The sequence below is a fragment of the Somniosus microcephalus genome, chromosome 5, assembly GCF_052327205.1.
Source record: "Somniosus microcephalus isolate GS21.2 chromosome 5, FLI_Smic_1.0, whole genome shotgun sequence".
Taxonomy (NCBI): domain Eukaryota; kingdom Metazoa; phylum Chordata; class Chondrichthyes; order Squaliformes; family Somniosidae; genus Somniosus; species Somniosus microcephalus.
In genome coordinates this window covers 57,690,245-57,708,903 of record NC_140991.1, presented here as the reverse complement: position 1 = coordinate 57,708,903, position 18,659 = coordinate 57,690,245, and the positions used below count along the sequence as shown (strand labels likewise).

Genomic DNA, 18,659 nt, shown 5'->3' with positions numbered 1-18,659 from the left:
TTATCATTCGTTGAGAGATTAAATCCTTGGATTGCTCCAACTAATATTGTTAATATCAATGGGTTACCCAGTCCACTTGTTGACTTTATAGATGTGGTATTTTAACACAAATTATAATAAAAATAAATTACGGAAACTCTTTTTTATCCGGCACCGACGTGCTGCCGGTTGAACAAAAAGTCTGGATTACAGAGAGGTATACTTACTAAGGTACGAGAGCCCCGTACATGGCCACAGCACCAGGCGTCCCTGTTGCATGGCAACAGGTGCAGGAACCCCGGTTACACGGCCACAGATCCAGGAACCCCGGTTACACAGTCATTAATATGAAGTAAAACTTGCCTGAACCTACTCCTGAATTTTGCCGGTTAAGAGAGATTTCCGGTTAATTAGGTGCCGGTAAAAAGAGAGTTTCCTGTATATTGAAATTTTATATATGAATGTAAAGATAACTGAAATGCATCTCCAGGCAGACAGAACACAAATGAATTGAGTAAGCAAAACACATCATCAATAGCTTTAAATGAGGTTGGCTTTCAGTTTCATCTCTGGTAAGCATTTTGTGAATGGTCTGTGGTAATGACGGTTAGCAGAAGGTATCTTGGCCACATGGTAAACAATTCCCATTACAGGAAACTTTGAGATATCCGGCATCGACGGGACCGAGCTGTTGCCGTCCCATCAAAACTGCCGGACAAACCAGCGCTAATGTTAAAACATACGGAAGCTTTTGAGCTCCGTATCTAGCAACAAACCCTGTTGCTTAGCAACAGCTTCTAAACAGTCAGCCGTAGCTTGCAAGCGTCTCTGTAGCTAAGCAACAGCTTTAGCTAGACCTTGCAGAGCCTGATTAGTGAAAAAAAAGCAACGAAAAGAAAAAAAACTTACTGAACCGACTCCTGAATTTTGCCGGTGGTTCGAGCATTCCGGACAGTTAACCTCCGGATAAACCAAAGTTTCCTGTATCCTGCTCTAAAGTCAGACAACCAACTCCCTCTCAGACATTCTCACTTCCTTTTGTTTAGAATATGTAGATTCAATTTTACATGGAGGTAGGGAATGAGTGAACAAGAGAGCATAAAGAAAAACAGAGGCAGAGAGGAGGATAGAGAGAAGAAGAATAGGAGTTGGAGAGAGATACAAAAACACAAAGATTAAGTGTAAAAGAGAAAGACAGAAAGAAGATAGATGGCCAGCACATACAGTTTACAGGAAGTCAAAACAAAATTAATGTTTTTGTCCATGAGCAGCACCAGAAGAGATCAGTTATAGAAACGTCTGTTAACAGCAAAAAACAGGAATGTAACTGAGGGCAAGTCAGTGATACATTTCAACAGAAGTATGCCAACATTTTCAGCATAATACCAACATGGAATAAACCCTTCACACTAGAATACTCTCTCCGTACATTACCATATACAGCTTGCAGATTTAAACTATAAAAAGATTTCTTGCATACATAAATTTAAGGTAGACTACTCAAGTACTTTTAAGAGCCATCTCCTCAATTAAAACAGGCAATATGCAAGCTTTTCAAAATTAGCTTGAAACGTCTTCACACTATACCATTAATATATATATAAAAAAATGAACACATTTTAGAGAATATTGTTTATACATTTACCTTTTTTCTACAATTTCCAAAGTTAGATGCAGCAGCTCTCTTTTGCTTTTCTCTCTTCGTTTTATCATCTCCAAGATAGTTACAGCTCGACTCAGATCCCTTCGCAACTTCAGCATCTTTTCATATGAAGCTTCATCATTTTTACGATTCTGTAGGAAATTTTAAAAAGCTCCATTTTGTTCATTGCTTCATTAAGGGACTAGTAGAACAAATACAACATCAATTACAGTCAACACTTAATTTGCCAAGCAGGAACAGAATCACATTACATGTAACTACATACACGAGTTAACTTTTTGTAGGGAAACACAAACATTTGCAACAATACTATCAACCCACTTCTATAGCCATTGGTTGCTCTTTACAATCTATATTAACGATTTGGAGGAAGGGACCGAGTGCAACATATCCAAGTTTGCCGACGATACAAAGATGGGAGGGAAAGCAATGAGTGAGGATGACATAAAAAACCTGCAAAAGGACATAGACAGGCTAAGTGAGTGGGCAGAGATTTGGCAGATGCAACATAATGTTGGAAAGTGTGAGGTTATGCACTTTGGCAGAAAAAATCAAAGAGCAAGTTATTATTTAAATGGAGAGAAACTGCAAAGTGCTACAGTACAAAGGGATCTGGGGGTCCTGGTGCATGAAACACAAAAAGTTAGTATGCACGTGCAGCAGGTAATCAGGAAGGCCAATGGAATCTTGGCTTTTATTGCAAGGGGGATGGAGTATAAAAACAGGGAAGTCTTGCTGCAGTTATACAGGGTATTGGTGAGGCCACACCTGGAATGCTGCGTGCAGTTTTGGTTTCCATATTTAAGAAAAGATATACTTGCTCTCGAGGCGGTTCAGAGAAGGTTCACTCGGTTGATTCCGGAGATGAGGGGGTTGACGTATGAGGAAAGGTTGAGTAGGTTGGGACTCTACTCATTGGAGTTCAGAAGAATGAGAGGCGATCTTATCGAAACATATAAGATTGTGAGGGGCCTTGATCGGGTGGATGCGGGGAGGATGTTTCCACTGATGGGTGAGACTAGAACTAGGGGGCATAATCTAAGAATAAGGGGCTGCGCTTTCAAAACTGAGATGAGGAGAAACTTCTTCACTCAGAGGTTAGTAAATCTATGGAATTTGCTACCCCAGAGCGCTGTGGAAGCTGCAACATTAAATAAATTTAAAATGGAGATAGACAGTTTCCTAGCAGATAAGGGAATTAGGGGTTACGGGGAGAGGGCAGGGAAGTGGACGTGAGTCTCGATTCGGATCAGCCATGATCCTATTGAATGGCGGAGCAGGCCCGAGGGGCTGTATGGCCTACTCCTGCTCCTACTTCTTATGTTCTTATGTAAACGTTGACTAATTTGCCTGTATAAATACATCTCTACTTCTCAGTCAATCATACATCTACATATCCAAGTTTTATGTGAAGACATTAAGTAACTAAAGAAAATGAAAAGCTACTCGAAGTTGTAGGGCTAGAAATTCAGTGGGCATTGCGCCCAGTTACCGCCCAAATAGGGTTTCTGCGCCAGTGTAAGAGGGTGCGCTGATATTCAGCGCTGCGGTAATGGCGGCGGCAGCTGGTAGCGCTGCGCCGACACCGATGACGTCATCGGTGTGCACAGTGCCCCGGTTCCGCCCCGCTTCCGGCCCAAACCCCATATTTAGTTGCGGCCGCCTCTTCTGCAGCGGCCGCAAACAGCGATTGAAAAACGGGGCCGTACTGCTGCGCTACTGGGGCGCTTTAAGGTGGAGGTGCGGCCGGCCGCTTTTTCGGCGGCCGCCTGCCCGCACCTCCTTCCCCGGCCTCCTCCACCCACCCCCCCACCCCGCGGCATTGCCGGCCGCTTTCCGCGAGCCCGGCACTTCTCCGTGGTGCCGGGCTCATTTGCCGGCACAATCCAGCAGCGATCTCGCTGTTGCAGGCACCTCCCCCTTAAGAGGAGGAGGCCTGCAGTACCGCAGCCTGCCGCTCCGCAGCGGGTGGCGCAGCGGGGCCTACAGCGCAGAAATTCACTTTCAGCGCCCCAAGTGGGGGTGTGCACACCCTGGAATAGCGTCCGGTTCCGACTTGGGGCACAAAAAGTGAATATCGGACGGTCGCACATGGCTCCGCGCCCAGCGCTAACTTTTGGCCGTTAGCCAGCTGGCGGGGCCATAGTGAAGTTCTAGGCCGTAATATTTTAATAATTCTCAAAACGGGAAGGAGGAAAAAAAATCAGTACGCATGACAACTTTGGTTGCTCTTGCACAGCTCCTTGTAGTCAGATAAGAGATCACAGAATATGAGGGAGAAGATGGGCAATTAAAACATAGGAAATACATTATTAAAAAAAAAGCTTCCTCCCCAGTTACAACATATCCAAATTTACTTATAAACCTTCTGACCATTCCCTCAAAGACCCAGAACACCAGGAGGTTTGCAGCCTATTAGGGTTACATTCCTTCAATTCAAAATGCTTTCCTCCACTGCATTCCATACCAGATCTCAGTTCCACTGGCATTCTTCCTTCATAATAAGTAGTGTTTCCACACCTAGTGATATCTAACAGCAAGACAATATTGAATATAGTATATAAATATATAAAAATGCTCATGAGAATTTAAAAGAAAAAGCAAACCGCAGCACTCTAGGCTTCAAGGCCTCCAAAACTAGCTATTTAAGAACATAAGAAATAGGAGCAGGAGTAGGCCAATTGGCCCCTCGAGCCTGCTCCGCCATTCAATAAGATCATGGCTGATCTGATCCTAACCGCCAATCCACTATGACAGGACTATCTCCGGAATCTAACAGAATTAGACACTCGAAACAGGAGCAGGATCAGGCTACACGGCCCCTGGGCCCGCTCCGCTACCCACAGGGCCATGACCGATCCGCACCTAAACTCATGTCCAAATTCCTGCCCGCTCCCCGTAACCCTTAATTACCTTTTCTTCTAGGAAACTGTCTATTTCTGTTTTAAATTTATGTAATGAAGCTTCGACAGCTTTTTGGGGCAGCATATTCCATGGACCTACCACCCTCTGAGTGAAGTAGTTCCTCCTCATCTCAGTTTTGAAAGAGCAGCCCCTTATTCTAAGACTATGCCCCCTAGTTCTAGTTTCACCCATCATCTGGAACATCCTCCCCGCATCCACCCGATCCAACCCCTTCACAATCTTATATGTTTCAATAAGATCGCCTCTCATTCTTCTGAACTCCAATGAGTAGAGTCCCAATCTACTCAACCTCTCCTCATATGTCCATCCCCTCATCCCCGGGATTAACCGAGTGAACCTTCTTTGTACTGACTCGAGAGCAAGTATGTCTTTTCTTAAGTATGGACACCAAAACTGTATGCAGTATTCCAGGTGCGGTCTCACCAATACCTTGTACAACTGAAGCAATACCTCCCTATTTTTATATTCTATCCCCCTAGCAATGAAAGCCAACATTCCATTGGCCTTCTTAATCACTTGCTGCACCTGCATACTAACCTTTTGAGTTTCGTGCACCAGGACCCCCAGATCCCTTTGTACTTCAGTACTTTCCAGTTTCTTGCCATTAAGATAATAACTTGCTCTACGATTTTTCCTGCCAAAGTGCATAACCTCACACTTTCCAGTATTGTATTCCATCTGCCAAGTCTCTGCCCACTTACTTAGCCTGTCTATGGCCCCTTGCAGGTTTTTTATGTCCTCCTCTCTCACTACTTTCCCTCCCATCTTAGTATCATCTGCAAACTTTGATATGTTACACTCGGTCCCCTCCTCCAAATCGTTAATATAGATTGTAAAGAGTTGGGGACCCAGCACTGACCCCTGTGGAACACCACTAGTTACTGATTGCCAGTCTGAGAATGAACCATTTATCCCAACTCTCTGCCTTCTGTTAGATAGCCAATCCTCTATCCATGCCAGAATATTACCCCCAATCCCGTGATTTTTTTATCTTAAGCAATAATCTTTTGTGTGGCACCTTGTCAAATGCCTTTTGGAAGTCTAAATACACTACGTCCACTGGTTCACCTTTATCCACCCTGTATGTTACTTCCTCAAAGAACTCCAGCAAATTTGTCAAACATGACTTCCCCTTCATAAAACCATGCTGACTTTGTCTTATTAAACTATGATTATCCAAATGTCCTGTTACTGTCTCCTTAATAATGGACTCCAAAATTTTACCTACCACAGATGTTAGGCTAACCGGTCTATAGTTTCCAGCCTTCTGTCTTCTGCCCTTTTTAAATAAGGGTGTTACATTAGCAGTTTTCCAGTCTGCTGGGACCTTTGCCGAGTCCCGGGAGTTTTGGAAGATTATTACCAATGCATCCACAATCCCTACCGCCACTTCCCTCAAGACCCTTGGATGTAAGCCATCAGGTCCAGGCGATTTATCCGCCTTGAGTCCCATTATTTTACCGAGTACCACTTCCTTAGTGATTTTGATCGTGTTTATCTCCTCCCCCCCTATAGCCTCCTGCTTGTCCAGTGTTGGGATATTCTTAGTGTCCTCTACTGTAAAGACTGATACAAAATATTCAGTGTTTTTGCCATTTCCATATTTCCCACCATTAATTTCCCGGTCTCATCCTCTAAGGGACCAACATTTACTTTAGCCACCCTTTTTCTTTTTATATAACTATAAAAACTCTTACTGTCTGTTTTTATATTTTTTGCTAATTTACTTTCATAATCTATCTTCCCTTTCCTAATCAATCTTTTTGTTATTTTTTGCTGTCTTTTAAAGTTTTCCCAATCCTCTATCCTCCCACTAGATTTGGCTACCTTATATGCCCTTGTTTTTAGTCCAATACTATCCTTAATTTCTTTACTTAGCCACGGATGGCTGTCTTTTCTTTTACACCCTTTTCTTCTCAGTGGAATATACTTTTTTTGGAAGTTGTAAAATAACTCCTTAAATGTACACCACTGATCATGTATCGTCTTACCCTTTAATCTATTTTCCCAATCCACTTTGCTCAATTCTGCTCTCATACCTTCATAATCTCCTTTATTCAAGCTTAGCACGCTTGTTTGAGATACAACCTCCTCACCCTCTAATTGAACATGGAATTCAACCATGTTATGGTCACTCATTCCAAGGGGATCCTTTACTAGGACATTTTTAATTAATCCTGTCTTGTTACACAGGATCAGGTCTAAGGTTGCTTGCCCCCTGGTCGGTTCAGTTACATACTGCTCAAGAAACCCATCCCTAATACACTCAATGAACTCATCCTCAAGGCAGCCCTGCCCAATTTGATTTGTCCAGTTAATATGATAGTTAAAATCCCCCATAATTATAGATGTTCCCTTATTACAAGCCTCAACTATTTCCTGATTGATACTCCGTTCAACCGAGTTGCAACTGTTCGGAGGCCTATAGACTACGCCCACTAGTGTTTTTTTCCCCTCATTACTCCTTATCTCCACCCAAACTGTTTCATTATCCTGATCTTTTGACCCAATATCATTTCTCTGTATTACAGTGATTCCTTCCTTTATTAACATAGCCACCCCACCTCCCCTTCCTTCCTGCCTGTCCTTCCTGATCGTTAAATAACCTGGTATGTTTAATTCCCAGGCATTGTCACCCTGCAGCCATGTTTCTGTAATGGCCACAAGATCATATTTACCACTCTCAGAAATAAACAATTCTGCTCTAGTTTCCAGATCAATTCCGCTTCCACGGTGAAATATTCAAAGGTTCCAGAGTTTGGCATTCACTATTTTCTTGTACATTCCAAGGCTTCCCTTCAAAATTGGGGAAACACTGGACAGCCCTCAAAACATAGGTGCCTTGCAATCATTCTCCCAGCTTTGCATCGCTCTCTGCATCTGCGTGCAAGCAGACAGCTCAGTTCACTGGCACCCAAATGTCGATTACATTTATTAAATGACTCCTTGCTAACATTTTAAAAGCTTAACATTTACTTCCATTTGATATGAGTAAAATCTCTGGGATTGGATTCTAAGTTCTAGTACATAATTATCAATGCAAATGTAAAAATAATTTTGCATCAACTTAAAAATGTGTACTATAGATGAGCCTCTACTTTAAGAGAACCTCTAAAAATGTAATCATATTGAATCATAATTTGGATCGCAACAATGATTGGAAAAAAATTATTCCTGGAACACAACAGAATGCATTAAACACTTAAAATTCTGGCACTGTAGTTTGTGTAAATTATGAAGCTATTACATCAATATTTGATAATAGCTTTTATTTGTAAATAAAACTTTTCTGGTATTTACTCTTATCTGGATTCCAGTGAAAGGAATTTGTATAAATTGAGGAATGTATTAGTTTAAAAGAAAATATATTTATACAAGATATAACTAAAACCATGAGCTTTGATTTTCTTCTATAGCGTGGGTTTCCTCCGGGTGCTCCGGTTTCCTCCCACAGTCCAAAGATGTGCGGGTTAGGTTGATTGGCCATGATAAAAATTGGCCCTTAGTGTTAGGGGGTATTAAATACGTGGGGTTACGGGGATAGGGCTTGGGTGGGATGGCTGTCGGTGTAGGGACCGGGTGCTAGGGGTTGGATGATCAGCCATGATCTCGTTGAATGGCGGAGCAGGCTCGAAGGGCCGAATGGCCTACTCCTGCTCCTATCTTCTATGTTTCTATTAACTCATTTAGCATCTTTCAAACCAGTATTTCTTGTAATCAATAATGATGTGTTTTGATTAGTGTAATTAATGATATGATAAATTGACACTGAATTTTATTTTGCTCCACTCTTAATAAAATAATGGAGCATCTCATGAATATCTACAAATGTGTAATTTAAAAAATGAAAAGAGCTATCAATAAGCAGCTATTAATATTAACCTCCATCCCTAACTAAAAGAAGTTTGAAATTTAAAAATTTATTGTAAGGTTTATTAAAAGCAATAGGGCAAATGTCCCATACAACACTCTACAGGAAGCTCTTTGGTATCCGGCACAGACGGGACCGGCGTGTTGCCGGTTGATCAAAAATTCCGGATGACAGAGAGGGTTATCTACCGAGGCTATTTTTAAACAAAGAAAAATTAAAAAATCAAGAAATATGCAGTATACAGTAATTGGGTACTCACCTACAGAATGTTGTGTTAAATGGATGGTGGAAGATGCTTGATTAAGTACAGTACTGCCAGTTGAGGGTAATAAGAACATAAGAAATAGGAGTAGGCCAATCGGCCCCTCGAGCCTGCTCCGCCATTCAATAAGATCATGGCTGATCTGATCCTAACCGCCAATCCACTATCACAGAACCATCTCCTGAATCTAACAGAATTAGACACGAAATAGGAGCAGGATCAGGCTACACGGCCCCTGGGCCCGCTCCGCTACCCACAGGGCCATGACCGATCCGAACCTAGACTCATGTCCAAATTCCTGCCTGCTCCCCGTAACCCTTAATTCCCTTTACTTCTAGGAAACTGTCTATTTCTGTTTTAAATTTATGTAATGATGTAGCTTCTACAGCTTTTTGGGGCAGCATATTCCATGGACCTACCACCCTCTGAGTGAAATAGTTCCTCCTCATCTCAGTTTTGAAAGAGCAGCCCCTTATTCTAAGACTATGCCCCCTAGTTCTAGTTTCACCCATCATCGGGAACATCCTCCCCGCATCCACCCGATCCAACCCCTTCACAATCTTATATGTTTCAATAAGATCGCCTCTCATTCTTCTGAACTCCAATGAGTAGAGTCCCAATCTACTCAACCTCTCCTCATATGTCCATCCCCGGGATTAACCGAGTGAACCTTCCTTGTACTGACTCGAGAGCAAGTATGTCTTTTCTTAAGTATGGACACCAAAACTGTATGCAGTATTCCAGGTGCGGTCTCACCAATACCTTGTACAACTGAAGCAATACCTCCCTATTTTTATATTCTATCCCCCTAGCAATGAAAGCCAACATTCCATTGGCCTTCTTAATCACTTGCTGCACCTGCATACTAACCTTTTGAGTTTCGTGCACCAGGACCCCCAGATCCCTTTGTACTTCAGTACTTTCCAGTTTCTTGCCATTAAGATAATAACTTGCTCTACGATTTTTCCTGCCAAAGTGCATAACCTCACACTTTCCAGTATTGTATTCCATCTGCCAAATCTCTGCCCACTTACTTAGCCTGTCTATGTCCCCTTGCAGGTTTTTTATGTCCTCCTCACTCACTACTTTCCCTCCCATCTTAGTATCATCTGCAAACTTTGATATGTTACACTCGGTCCCCTCCTCCAAATCGTTAATATAGATTGTAAAGAGTTGGGGACCCAGCACTGACCCCTGTGGAACACCACTAGTTACTGATTGCCAGTCTGAGAATGAACCATTTATCCCAACTCTCTGCCTTCTGTTAGATAGCCAATCCTCTATCCATGCCAGAATATTACCCCCAATCCCGTGATATTTTATCTTAAGCAATAATCTTTTGTGTGGCACCTTGTCAAATGCCTTTTGGAAGTCTAAATACACTACGTCCACTGGTTCACCTTTATCCACCCTGTATGTTACTTCCTCAAAGAACTCCAGCAAATTTGTCAAACATGACTTCCCCTTCATAAAACCATACTGACTTTGTCCTATTAAATTATGATTATCCAAATGTCCTGTTACTGTCTCCTTAATAATGGACTCCAAAATTTTACCTACCACAGATGTTAGGCTAACCGGTCTATAGTTTCCAGCCTTCTGCCCTTTTTAAATAAGGGTGTTACATTAGCAGTTTTCCAGTCTGCTGGGACCTTTGCCGAGTCCAGGGAGTTTTGGAAGATTATTACCAATGCATCCACAATCCCTACCGCCACTTCCCTCAAGACCCTAGGATGTAAGCCATCAGGTCCAGGTGATTTATCCGCCTTGAGTCCCATTATTTTACCGAGTACCACTTCCTTAGTGATTTTGATCGTGTTTAGCTCCCCCACCCCCCCCCATAGCCCCCTGTTTGTCCAGTGTTGGGATATTCTTAGTGTCTTCTACTGTAAAGACTGATACAAAATATTCAGTGTTTTTGCCATCTCCATATTTCCCAGTCTCATCCTCTATGGGACCAACATTTACTTTAGCCACCCTTTTTCTTTTTATATAACTATAAAAACTCTTACTATCTGTTTTTATATTTTTTGCTAATTTACTTTCATAATCTATCTTCCCTTTCTTAATCAATCTTTTGTTATTGACTACCAGCAGCGTGGGAGACACACAGTACCCCTATAAAATGGCGGATCAGAAGAGACTACCGGCAGCGCGGGAGAGTCAGACTCCTGTTACAGGGGTATTGTGGTGTTCCGACTCCCGACAGCGCCAAGAAGCCGAGTAGCGGCAGTTTGGAGAACTACCCCCACTGACTAACTCGGCCACCGCGGGAGACTCGGACTCGGCAACATTGCCGGTTATTGAGGTGTTGTTTTCGGAGTGAGAATTTTGCCAGTTAATAGAGAATTCCAATATTTAGGTGCCGTTTAAACGAGTTTCCTGTATTTACATTGTTTCACATGTACTTACCGAAACTACAATTATCAATGTATTTCCCATGATGACAACACATCAGATCAAGTACGAATGGATCTATAAAAACTACAGAATTTTCTAAAGTGATAGATGCCAGATAGATGTCACTGTACTCTGGTAATCATTCGTGGTATCACACAAACCTTTCTGGTCTGCATCTTCTCTGTTCTTCTCCTGAAGGCAACATAAGGATCGTTGGTACTGGAACCATCCCGTTTTTCCTGTTTTACAGTTGGAATAAGTGAACAACCTCTACAGTTTTTCCTTTTCCGAATCCAGTACTCATACACTTCCCAGATCAGGTCATCATCCTCCTTCAACAGCAACTTTGCCTCCTGAAGAGTTACCAGCTAACAAAACAATCAAAATTAATGTTAAAACACTGCCTAAACTTAATCACACTTCATGTAAGTTTATTCTAAAACACACACATTCAAATAATACATATCAACTCCCCGTTATGTTTCGCTAGAGAGCAGCTCATGCAGCAAACTTAACAATTACCAATATCACTGTAATTGCTGCTATCCCATGTCCTGATTGGCAAAATTATACACATATGCATCAGTCAACATCACTACCACGCCTCCCCCCAAAATAAACAGAGTATCATACTTGATCTATTAAAAGTGTACAACAGCCAGATCAAGTAAATACTTTTCATACCTGCTGGCCACTGCCTTTTTCTAGACGATCAATCATCTCCTCAAATTGTAGAGGAGTGATGTCCATCTTCTTTCTTAGTTTATTCACAAACGCTTCATCATCCGAGTCCATATCATAGTCTGGTTGCTCGGCATCCAAGCTAAAAGCTGGATAAAACAATGACAAACATTACACCTGGAATTCAAAGTAGGAAATAACTTTAAGCTTGGGAATTCAGTGTGACTCCCTGCATCTTTAATTTGAGAAATCATTTATGGGAAAAATTTGTATATAAATTTTTCACTCCCAAGAACATGCATGCGTGTGTGCTCTTGAAAGGAACTCAATTTGATGAGCTGCAATCACGTAAAAGCCAACAAGCAGTTAAGGTAATTACTATTGTTTTTTTTCTTTGTTTGGACCAGAAGACTGCCTATATCATGGCAACCATTTTTACTGCACCCTACCAAAAAAAAAATCAGTGCACAATTTTATATAAAAGATCAACCGACATTTTTCTTCTTTCCTAATATAATAGGAGTTGAGGTGACATTGCCTTATTTATTAATGGACAAACATTTCAAGTTTCCAACACATTTCACAATCAATTCCAGTCTGTTTTTTGACTGGAACAGACATGATGGGCCATGAATTTCTATGCAAAAGAAAGACTTGCGTTTAGATAGTGCCTTTCACAACCTCAGGATGTCCCAAAGTGCTTTACAGCCAATTAAGGACTTTTTAAGTGTAGTCACTGTGGCAGCAAATTGCGCACAGCAATGTCCCACAGACAGCAACGTGATAATGACCAGATAATCTGTTTTTATGTTGATTGAGGGATAAACATTGGACACCGGGGATAACTCCCCTGCTCTTCTTGGAAATAGTGCCATGGGATCTTATATGTCTAACTGAGTGTGCAGACGGGGCCTCGGTTTAACGGCTCATCCGAAAGGCGGCACCGCCGACAATGCAGCAGTGCTTCAGCACAGCACTGGAGTGTCAGCCTAGATTTTTGTGCTCAAGTGGGATTTGAACCCATAACCTTCTGACTCAAGGTGAGAGTGCTATCCACTGAGCCATCGCTGACACAAACTATGAAACTTCTTATGAGGCTTCTTAAGTCTAGTGAAAATACAATAAAAAGAGTGCCAGCTAAATTTAGTTGAAGGTACGTCAGGCAGATCCCACAATACCCAATTTTGGACAATGATAGAGTTTGATGAGCAATCAAAAAAAGTGAGGCATTCCATCTTAAAAGACAGGAGTAAACTTATTCTCTCACTCCTAGATACTATGATTGTTTCCATCTAGCTGTCTGGAACTACTTCTGCAAAAGGTACCAAAGATGTCAAAGAGCTTTTTCATATTAGTAAAGTCCACATTTTCAGCAAAGCTATATTAAGTTTTACAAACTCTAGTAATCCACAGTTGAGACAATATTTCACTTTTTTTAGAACCATTATTTGGTCTTGATCATTTAGATTGAAGTTTTTAGTTTTTATAATCAGTATATATTGCTCAACCATTCACATTCCAGTTTCTCAAATTATTTTTGTGGCAGTTTCCATAATTATTTTTCTCTCTCCAATGACCTAAGCTACCCCTTTTCCTTTCTACAAAGAAAGCCAAAATGTTTGTGGAGAGCATGGTGATCCCGAACAAAAATGTTTGATGATACAAAGATGGGACGGAAAGTAGTGAGTGAGGAGGACATAAAAAACCTGCAATGGGACATAGACAGGCTAAGTAAGTGGGCAGAGATTTGGCAGATGGAATACAATACTGGAAAGTGTGAGGTTATGCACTTTGGCAGGAAAAATCATAGAGCAAGTTATTATCTTAATGGCAAGAAACTGGAAAGTACTGTAGTACAAAGGGATCTGGGGGTCCTGGTGCACGAAACTCAAAAAGTTAGTATGCAGGTGCAGCAAGTGATCAAGAAGGCCAATGGAATGTTGGCTTTTATTGCTAGGGGGATGGAATATAAAAACAGGGAGGTATTGCTGCAGTTGTACAAGGTATTGGTGAGACCGCACCTGGAATACTGCATACAGTTTTGGTGTCCATACTTAAGAAAAGACATACTTGCTCTCGAGTCAGTACAAAGAAGGTTCACTCGGTTAATCCCAGGGATGAGGGGGTGGTCATATGAGGAGAGGTTGAGTAGATTGGGACTCTACTCATTGGAGTTCAGAAGATTGAGAGGCGATCTTATTGAAACATATAAGATTTGTGAAGGGGTTTGATCGGGTGGATGCGGTGAGGATGTTCCCGATGATGGGTGAAACTAGAACTAGGGGGCATAATCTTAAAATAAGGGGCTGCTCTTTCAAAACTGAGATGAGGAGAAACTTCTTCACTCAGAGGGTGGTAGGTTTGTGGAATTTGCTGCCCCAGAAAGCTGTGGAAGCTACATCATTAAATAAATTTAAAACAGAAATAGATAGTTTCCTAGAAGTAAAGGGAATTAAGGGTTACGGGGAGCAGGCAGGAAATTGGACGAGTCTAGGTTCGGAATGGTCATGGCCCTGTGGGTAGTGGAGTGGGCCCAGGGGCCGTGTAGCCTGGTTCTGCTCCTACTTACTGTGTTCTAATTTTGTGTTAGATTTCAGGAGATGGTTTTATTCCTGTTCTGGCTGGGGTGGAGATTGCCTTTACAGAAGGTAAGTACTGTAGAAAATATAGGGACAGAGTGATCTCCTGGAAGAATTTCGATCGCCTAGATGGGTCGGAGAGGAATTTCCCAGATTTTTTCCTCCCAAATTGGCCATTGGGTCTTTATCTGGTTTTTCGCCTCTCCCGGGAGATCACATGGGTTCGGGTGGATGCAGAGTGATAGAAGATTTGAGGTTAGGATCAGATCAGCCATGATCTTATTGAATGGTGGAGCAGGCTCGAGGGGCCGATTGGCCTACTCCTGCTCCTATTTCTTATGTTCTTATGTAAGTGCCTGCATCTTGAGGAACTTCAGCTCAAGAGTTTTTGAGCTGGAGTCTGAGGTGCAGACATTGCAGGGCATCAGGGATGAGGAGAGTTACCTGGACACTTTGATCCAGGAAGCAGTCACACTCCTTAGGTTAGGTAGTGGTACAGGTCTGGTTAGTGGTCAGGGACAGGAGGGTGTGACCCCAGGTGCAGTGCTGGAGGAGCCTCAGCCTTTGCCCTTGTCCAACAGGTATGAGGTTCTTGCTGCCTGTGTGGATGAGGGACAAGCCTGCAGGATGGATGAGCAAGCTGAACATTCAAGTGGGGGGGGGGGGGGGGGGGGGGGGGGGGGAAGGAGGAGTGAAAGTGAAAGGGCATGTAGTTGTGGTAGGGGGCAGTATAGTCAGGGGGAGAGGTACTGTTCTCTGCAGCCGCGACCGAGAGTTCCGAAGGTTGTGTTGCCTACAAGGTTAAAGACATCTCCTCACGGCTGGAGAAGAACTTGGAGTGGGAGGGGGGAGGATCCAGTTGTCGTCGGTTTCTATGTGGACCACCACATCGGTAGAACTATGAATGAGGTCTTGTTGAGGGAGTTTGAGGAGCTAGGATCCAAATTAAAAAGCAGAACCTCAAAGGTAATAATCTCTGGATTGTTACCCGAGCCACGCGCAAATTGGCATAGGGACAAACAGATTAGAGGTTTAAATGCATGGCTTAAAGAGTGGTGTGGGAGGAAGGGGTTTCAGTTCATGGGGCACTGGCACCAGTACTCAGGAAAGAGGGAGCTGTTCTGTTGGGACAGGCTCCACTTAACCTTGGTTGGGACCAGTGTCCTGGCGAACTGAATAACTAGGGCAGTAGACAGGGCTTTAAACTAATGATGAAGGGGGGGTGGGAGGATTCAGGAAAGAGTAAATTTAAAAGCAGCGAGAGAAATGTCAAGGCTCAAGAGCAGAGTAAAGTTTTGGGTAAAAATAAGCAGTGGGTCAGCAAGGAACAGAGAGAGTAACAAAGGTAATAAGACATCAGGTGACTAAGGTGACATCGGGGAAAAATAGAAATAAGTCAGCGCTAAAAGCTCTATATCTGAATGCACGAAGCATTCACAACAAAATAGATGAAAAGCGCAGACAGAAATGAACAGGTTTGATCTAATAGCCATAACAGAGATGTGGTTGCAAAGTGGCCAAGGTTGGGAACTAAATATTCCAGGATACTTAACTTTTCTAGATAGGCAAAATGGAAAAAGAGGGGTAGCCCCGATAATAAAGGATGGGATAAAGACAGTAGAGAGAAAGGATCTTAGTTCCAAAAATCAAGAAGTAGAATCACTTTGGGTGGAGCTAAGAAACAGCAAGGGGCAGAAAACATTGGTGGGAGTTGTTTATAGGCCCCCAAACCGTAGCTATAATGTAGGGCAGAGGATAAATCAGGAAATTATAGGCGCACGTAACAAGGTTAATACGGTGATCATGGAGGACTTTAATCTACATGTAGACTAGGCAAATCAAATTTGCAGTAATAGTGTGGAGGGCGAATTCATGGAATGTATGCAAGACAGTTTTCTAGATCAGTATGTTAAGGAACCAACTAGGGAACAGGCTATTTTAGATCTAGTATTGCGCAATAAGGGTTAATTAAGAACCTTGTAGTAAAGGGGCCTTTAGGGAAGAGTGATCATAACATGATAGAATTTTATATTGAGTTTGAAAGTGATTTGGTTAAATCCAAAACGAGAGTCTTAAATCTAAACAAAGCATGCTACGTAGGTATGAGGGGCGAACTGGCTACAGTGGATTGGGAAACTACATTAAAAGGTGTGACAGTAGACAAGCAATGGCTAGTATTTAAAGAATACATAACTTACAACAAATATACATTCCTTTAAGGCACAAAAACCTCACAGGAAAAGTGGTTCAACGATGGCTAACAAGAGAAGTTAAAGATAGTATTAGATCAAAGAGGCTTATAATGTTGCAAAAAAAAACTGGTAAAATTGGAGGATTGGGAGGATTTTAGAATTCAGCAAAGGAGGACCAAGACATTGATAAAGAAAGGGAAACTAGAATGAGATTAAACTAGTAAGAGACATAAAAACACTGTAAAAGCTTCTATAGGTATGTAAAAAGGAAAAAATTAGCAAAAGTAAATGTGGGTCCCTTACAGGCTGAGACAGGAGGAATTATGATGGGGAATAAGGAAATGGCAGAGAAATTAAACAAATATTTTGTCTGTCGTCACAGAAGATGCAAAAAACTTCCTGGAAATAGTGGAAAACCAAGGAGAGAATGAGGAACTGAAAGAAATTAGTAAAAAAAATACTGGAGAAATTAATGGGACTGAAAGCCGATGAATCCCCTGGACCTGATGGCCTACATCCTAGGGTTTTGAAAGAGGTAGCTATAGAGATAGTGGATGCATTGGTCGTCATTTTCCAAAATTCCATAGATTCTGGGACGGTTCCCACGGATTGGGAGGTAGCAAGTGCAACCCCACTACAGGAAACTCTTTTTTATCCGGCACCGACGGGACCAGCGTGTCGCCGGTTTACCAAAATTTCCGGATGACGGAGAGGGTTATCTACCGAGGCTATTTTTAACAAAGAAAAATAAAAAAAATCAAGAAATGTGCAGTATACAGTAATTGGGTACTCACCTACAGAATGTTGTGTTAAATGGATAGTGGAAGATGCTCGATTAAGTACAGTACTACCAGTTGAGGGTAATCCATAACTCTTTAATTACTTAACAGTAAAACAAAACGTATAAACGACTGTACAGTACAGTATAAAGTACTGTGGTTGACTGTACACTTATTCAAAGACCGAATGGATGAGCTACAGAATTTGTTCATCCCAGTTTGGCATAAAAATAAAACAAAAAAGGTGACTCAACCGTGGCTAACAAGGGAAATTAAGGATAGCATAAGATCCAAGGAGACGACATATAAATTGGCCAGAAAAAGCAATAATCCTGAGGATTGGGAGTTTAGGATTCAACAAAGGAGGACAAAGGGATTAATTAAGAAAGGGAAAATAGAATATGAGAGTAAGCTATCAGGGAACATAAAAACTGACTGCAAAAGCTTTTATAGATATGTGAAGAGAAAAAGATTGAAGTCAAGCGTAGGTCCCTTGCAGTCAGAATCAGGGGAATTTATAATGGGGCACAAAGAAATGGCAGACCAACTAAATTCATACTTTGGTTCTGTCTTCACAAAGGAGGACACAAATAACCTCGCAGAGATGCCGGGGAACATAGGGCCTGATGAAAGGGTGGAACTGAAATAAATCAGTATTTGTAGGGAAATGGTGTTAGGAAAATTGATGGGACTGAAGGCCGATAAATCCCCAGGGCCTGATAATCTACATCCCAGGGTACTTAAGGAAGTGGCCCTAGAAATAGTAGATGCATTGCTGGTCATCTTCCAGAACTCGATAGACTCTGGAACAGTACCCATGGATTGGAGGGTAGCTAATGTTACACCACTATTCAAAAAAGGTGGTAGAGAAAAAGCGGGGAATTATAGACCGGTAAGCCTGACATCGGTAGTGGGGAAAGTGCTAGAGTCCATTATAAAAGATGTAATAGCAGAGCACTTGGAAAGCAGTGACAGGATCGGACAAAGTCAACATGGATTTACAAAAGGTAAATCATGCTTGACTAATCTACTGGAATTTTTTGAGGATGTAACTGGTAAAATAGATAAGGAAGAACCAGTGGATGTGGTGTATTTGGACTTTCAAAAGGCTTTTGATAAGGTCCCACATAAGAGATTAGCGTGCAAAATTAAGGCACATGGGATTGGGGGCAAGGTATTGACTTGGATAGAGAACTGGTTGGCGAACAGAAGGCAGAGAGTTGGAATAAACGGGTCGTTTTCCGAGTGGCAGGCAGTGACTAGTGGGGTACCGCAAGGATCGGTCCTAGGACCCCAGCTGTTCACAATATAGATTAATGATCTGGACG

General features: G+C 42.1%; 1 protein-coding gene across 3 annotated transcripts in view; it reads right to left on the bottom strand.

The window, feature by feature from the left end:
* LOC147117052 (enhancer of polycomb homolog 1-like) overlaps positions 1–18,659 on the bottom strand; it is a 245,519-nt gene that overhangs the window by 39,256 nt on the left and 187,604 nt on the right. For all 3 annotated transcript variants that reach the window (XM_085987654.1, XM_085987652.1, XM_085987651.1), the window contains 3 exons: positions 11,785–11,930; positions 11,262–11,468; positions 1,625–1,773 (listed from right to left, as the gene is read on the bottom strand). In XM_085987654.1, coding sequence (XP_085843780.1) covers positions 1,625–1,773; positions 11,262–11,468; positions 11,785–11,930 — 502 coding nt within the window. The remainder of the gene's footprint in view (positions 1–1,624; positions 1,774–11,261; positions 11,469–11,784; positions 11,931–18,659) is intronic.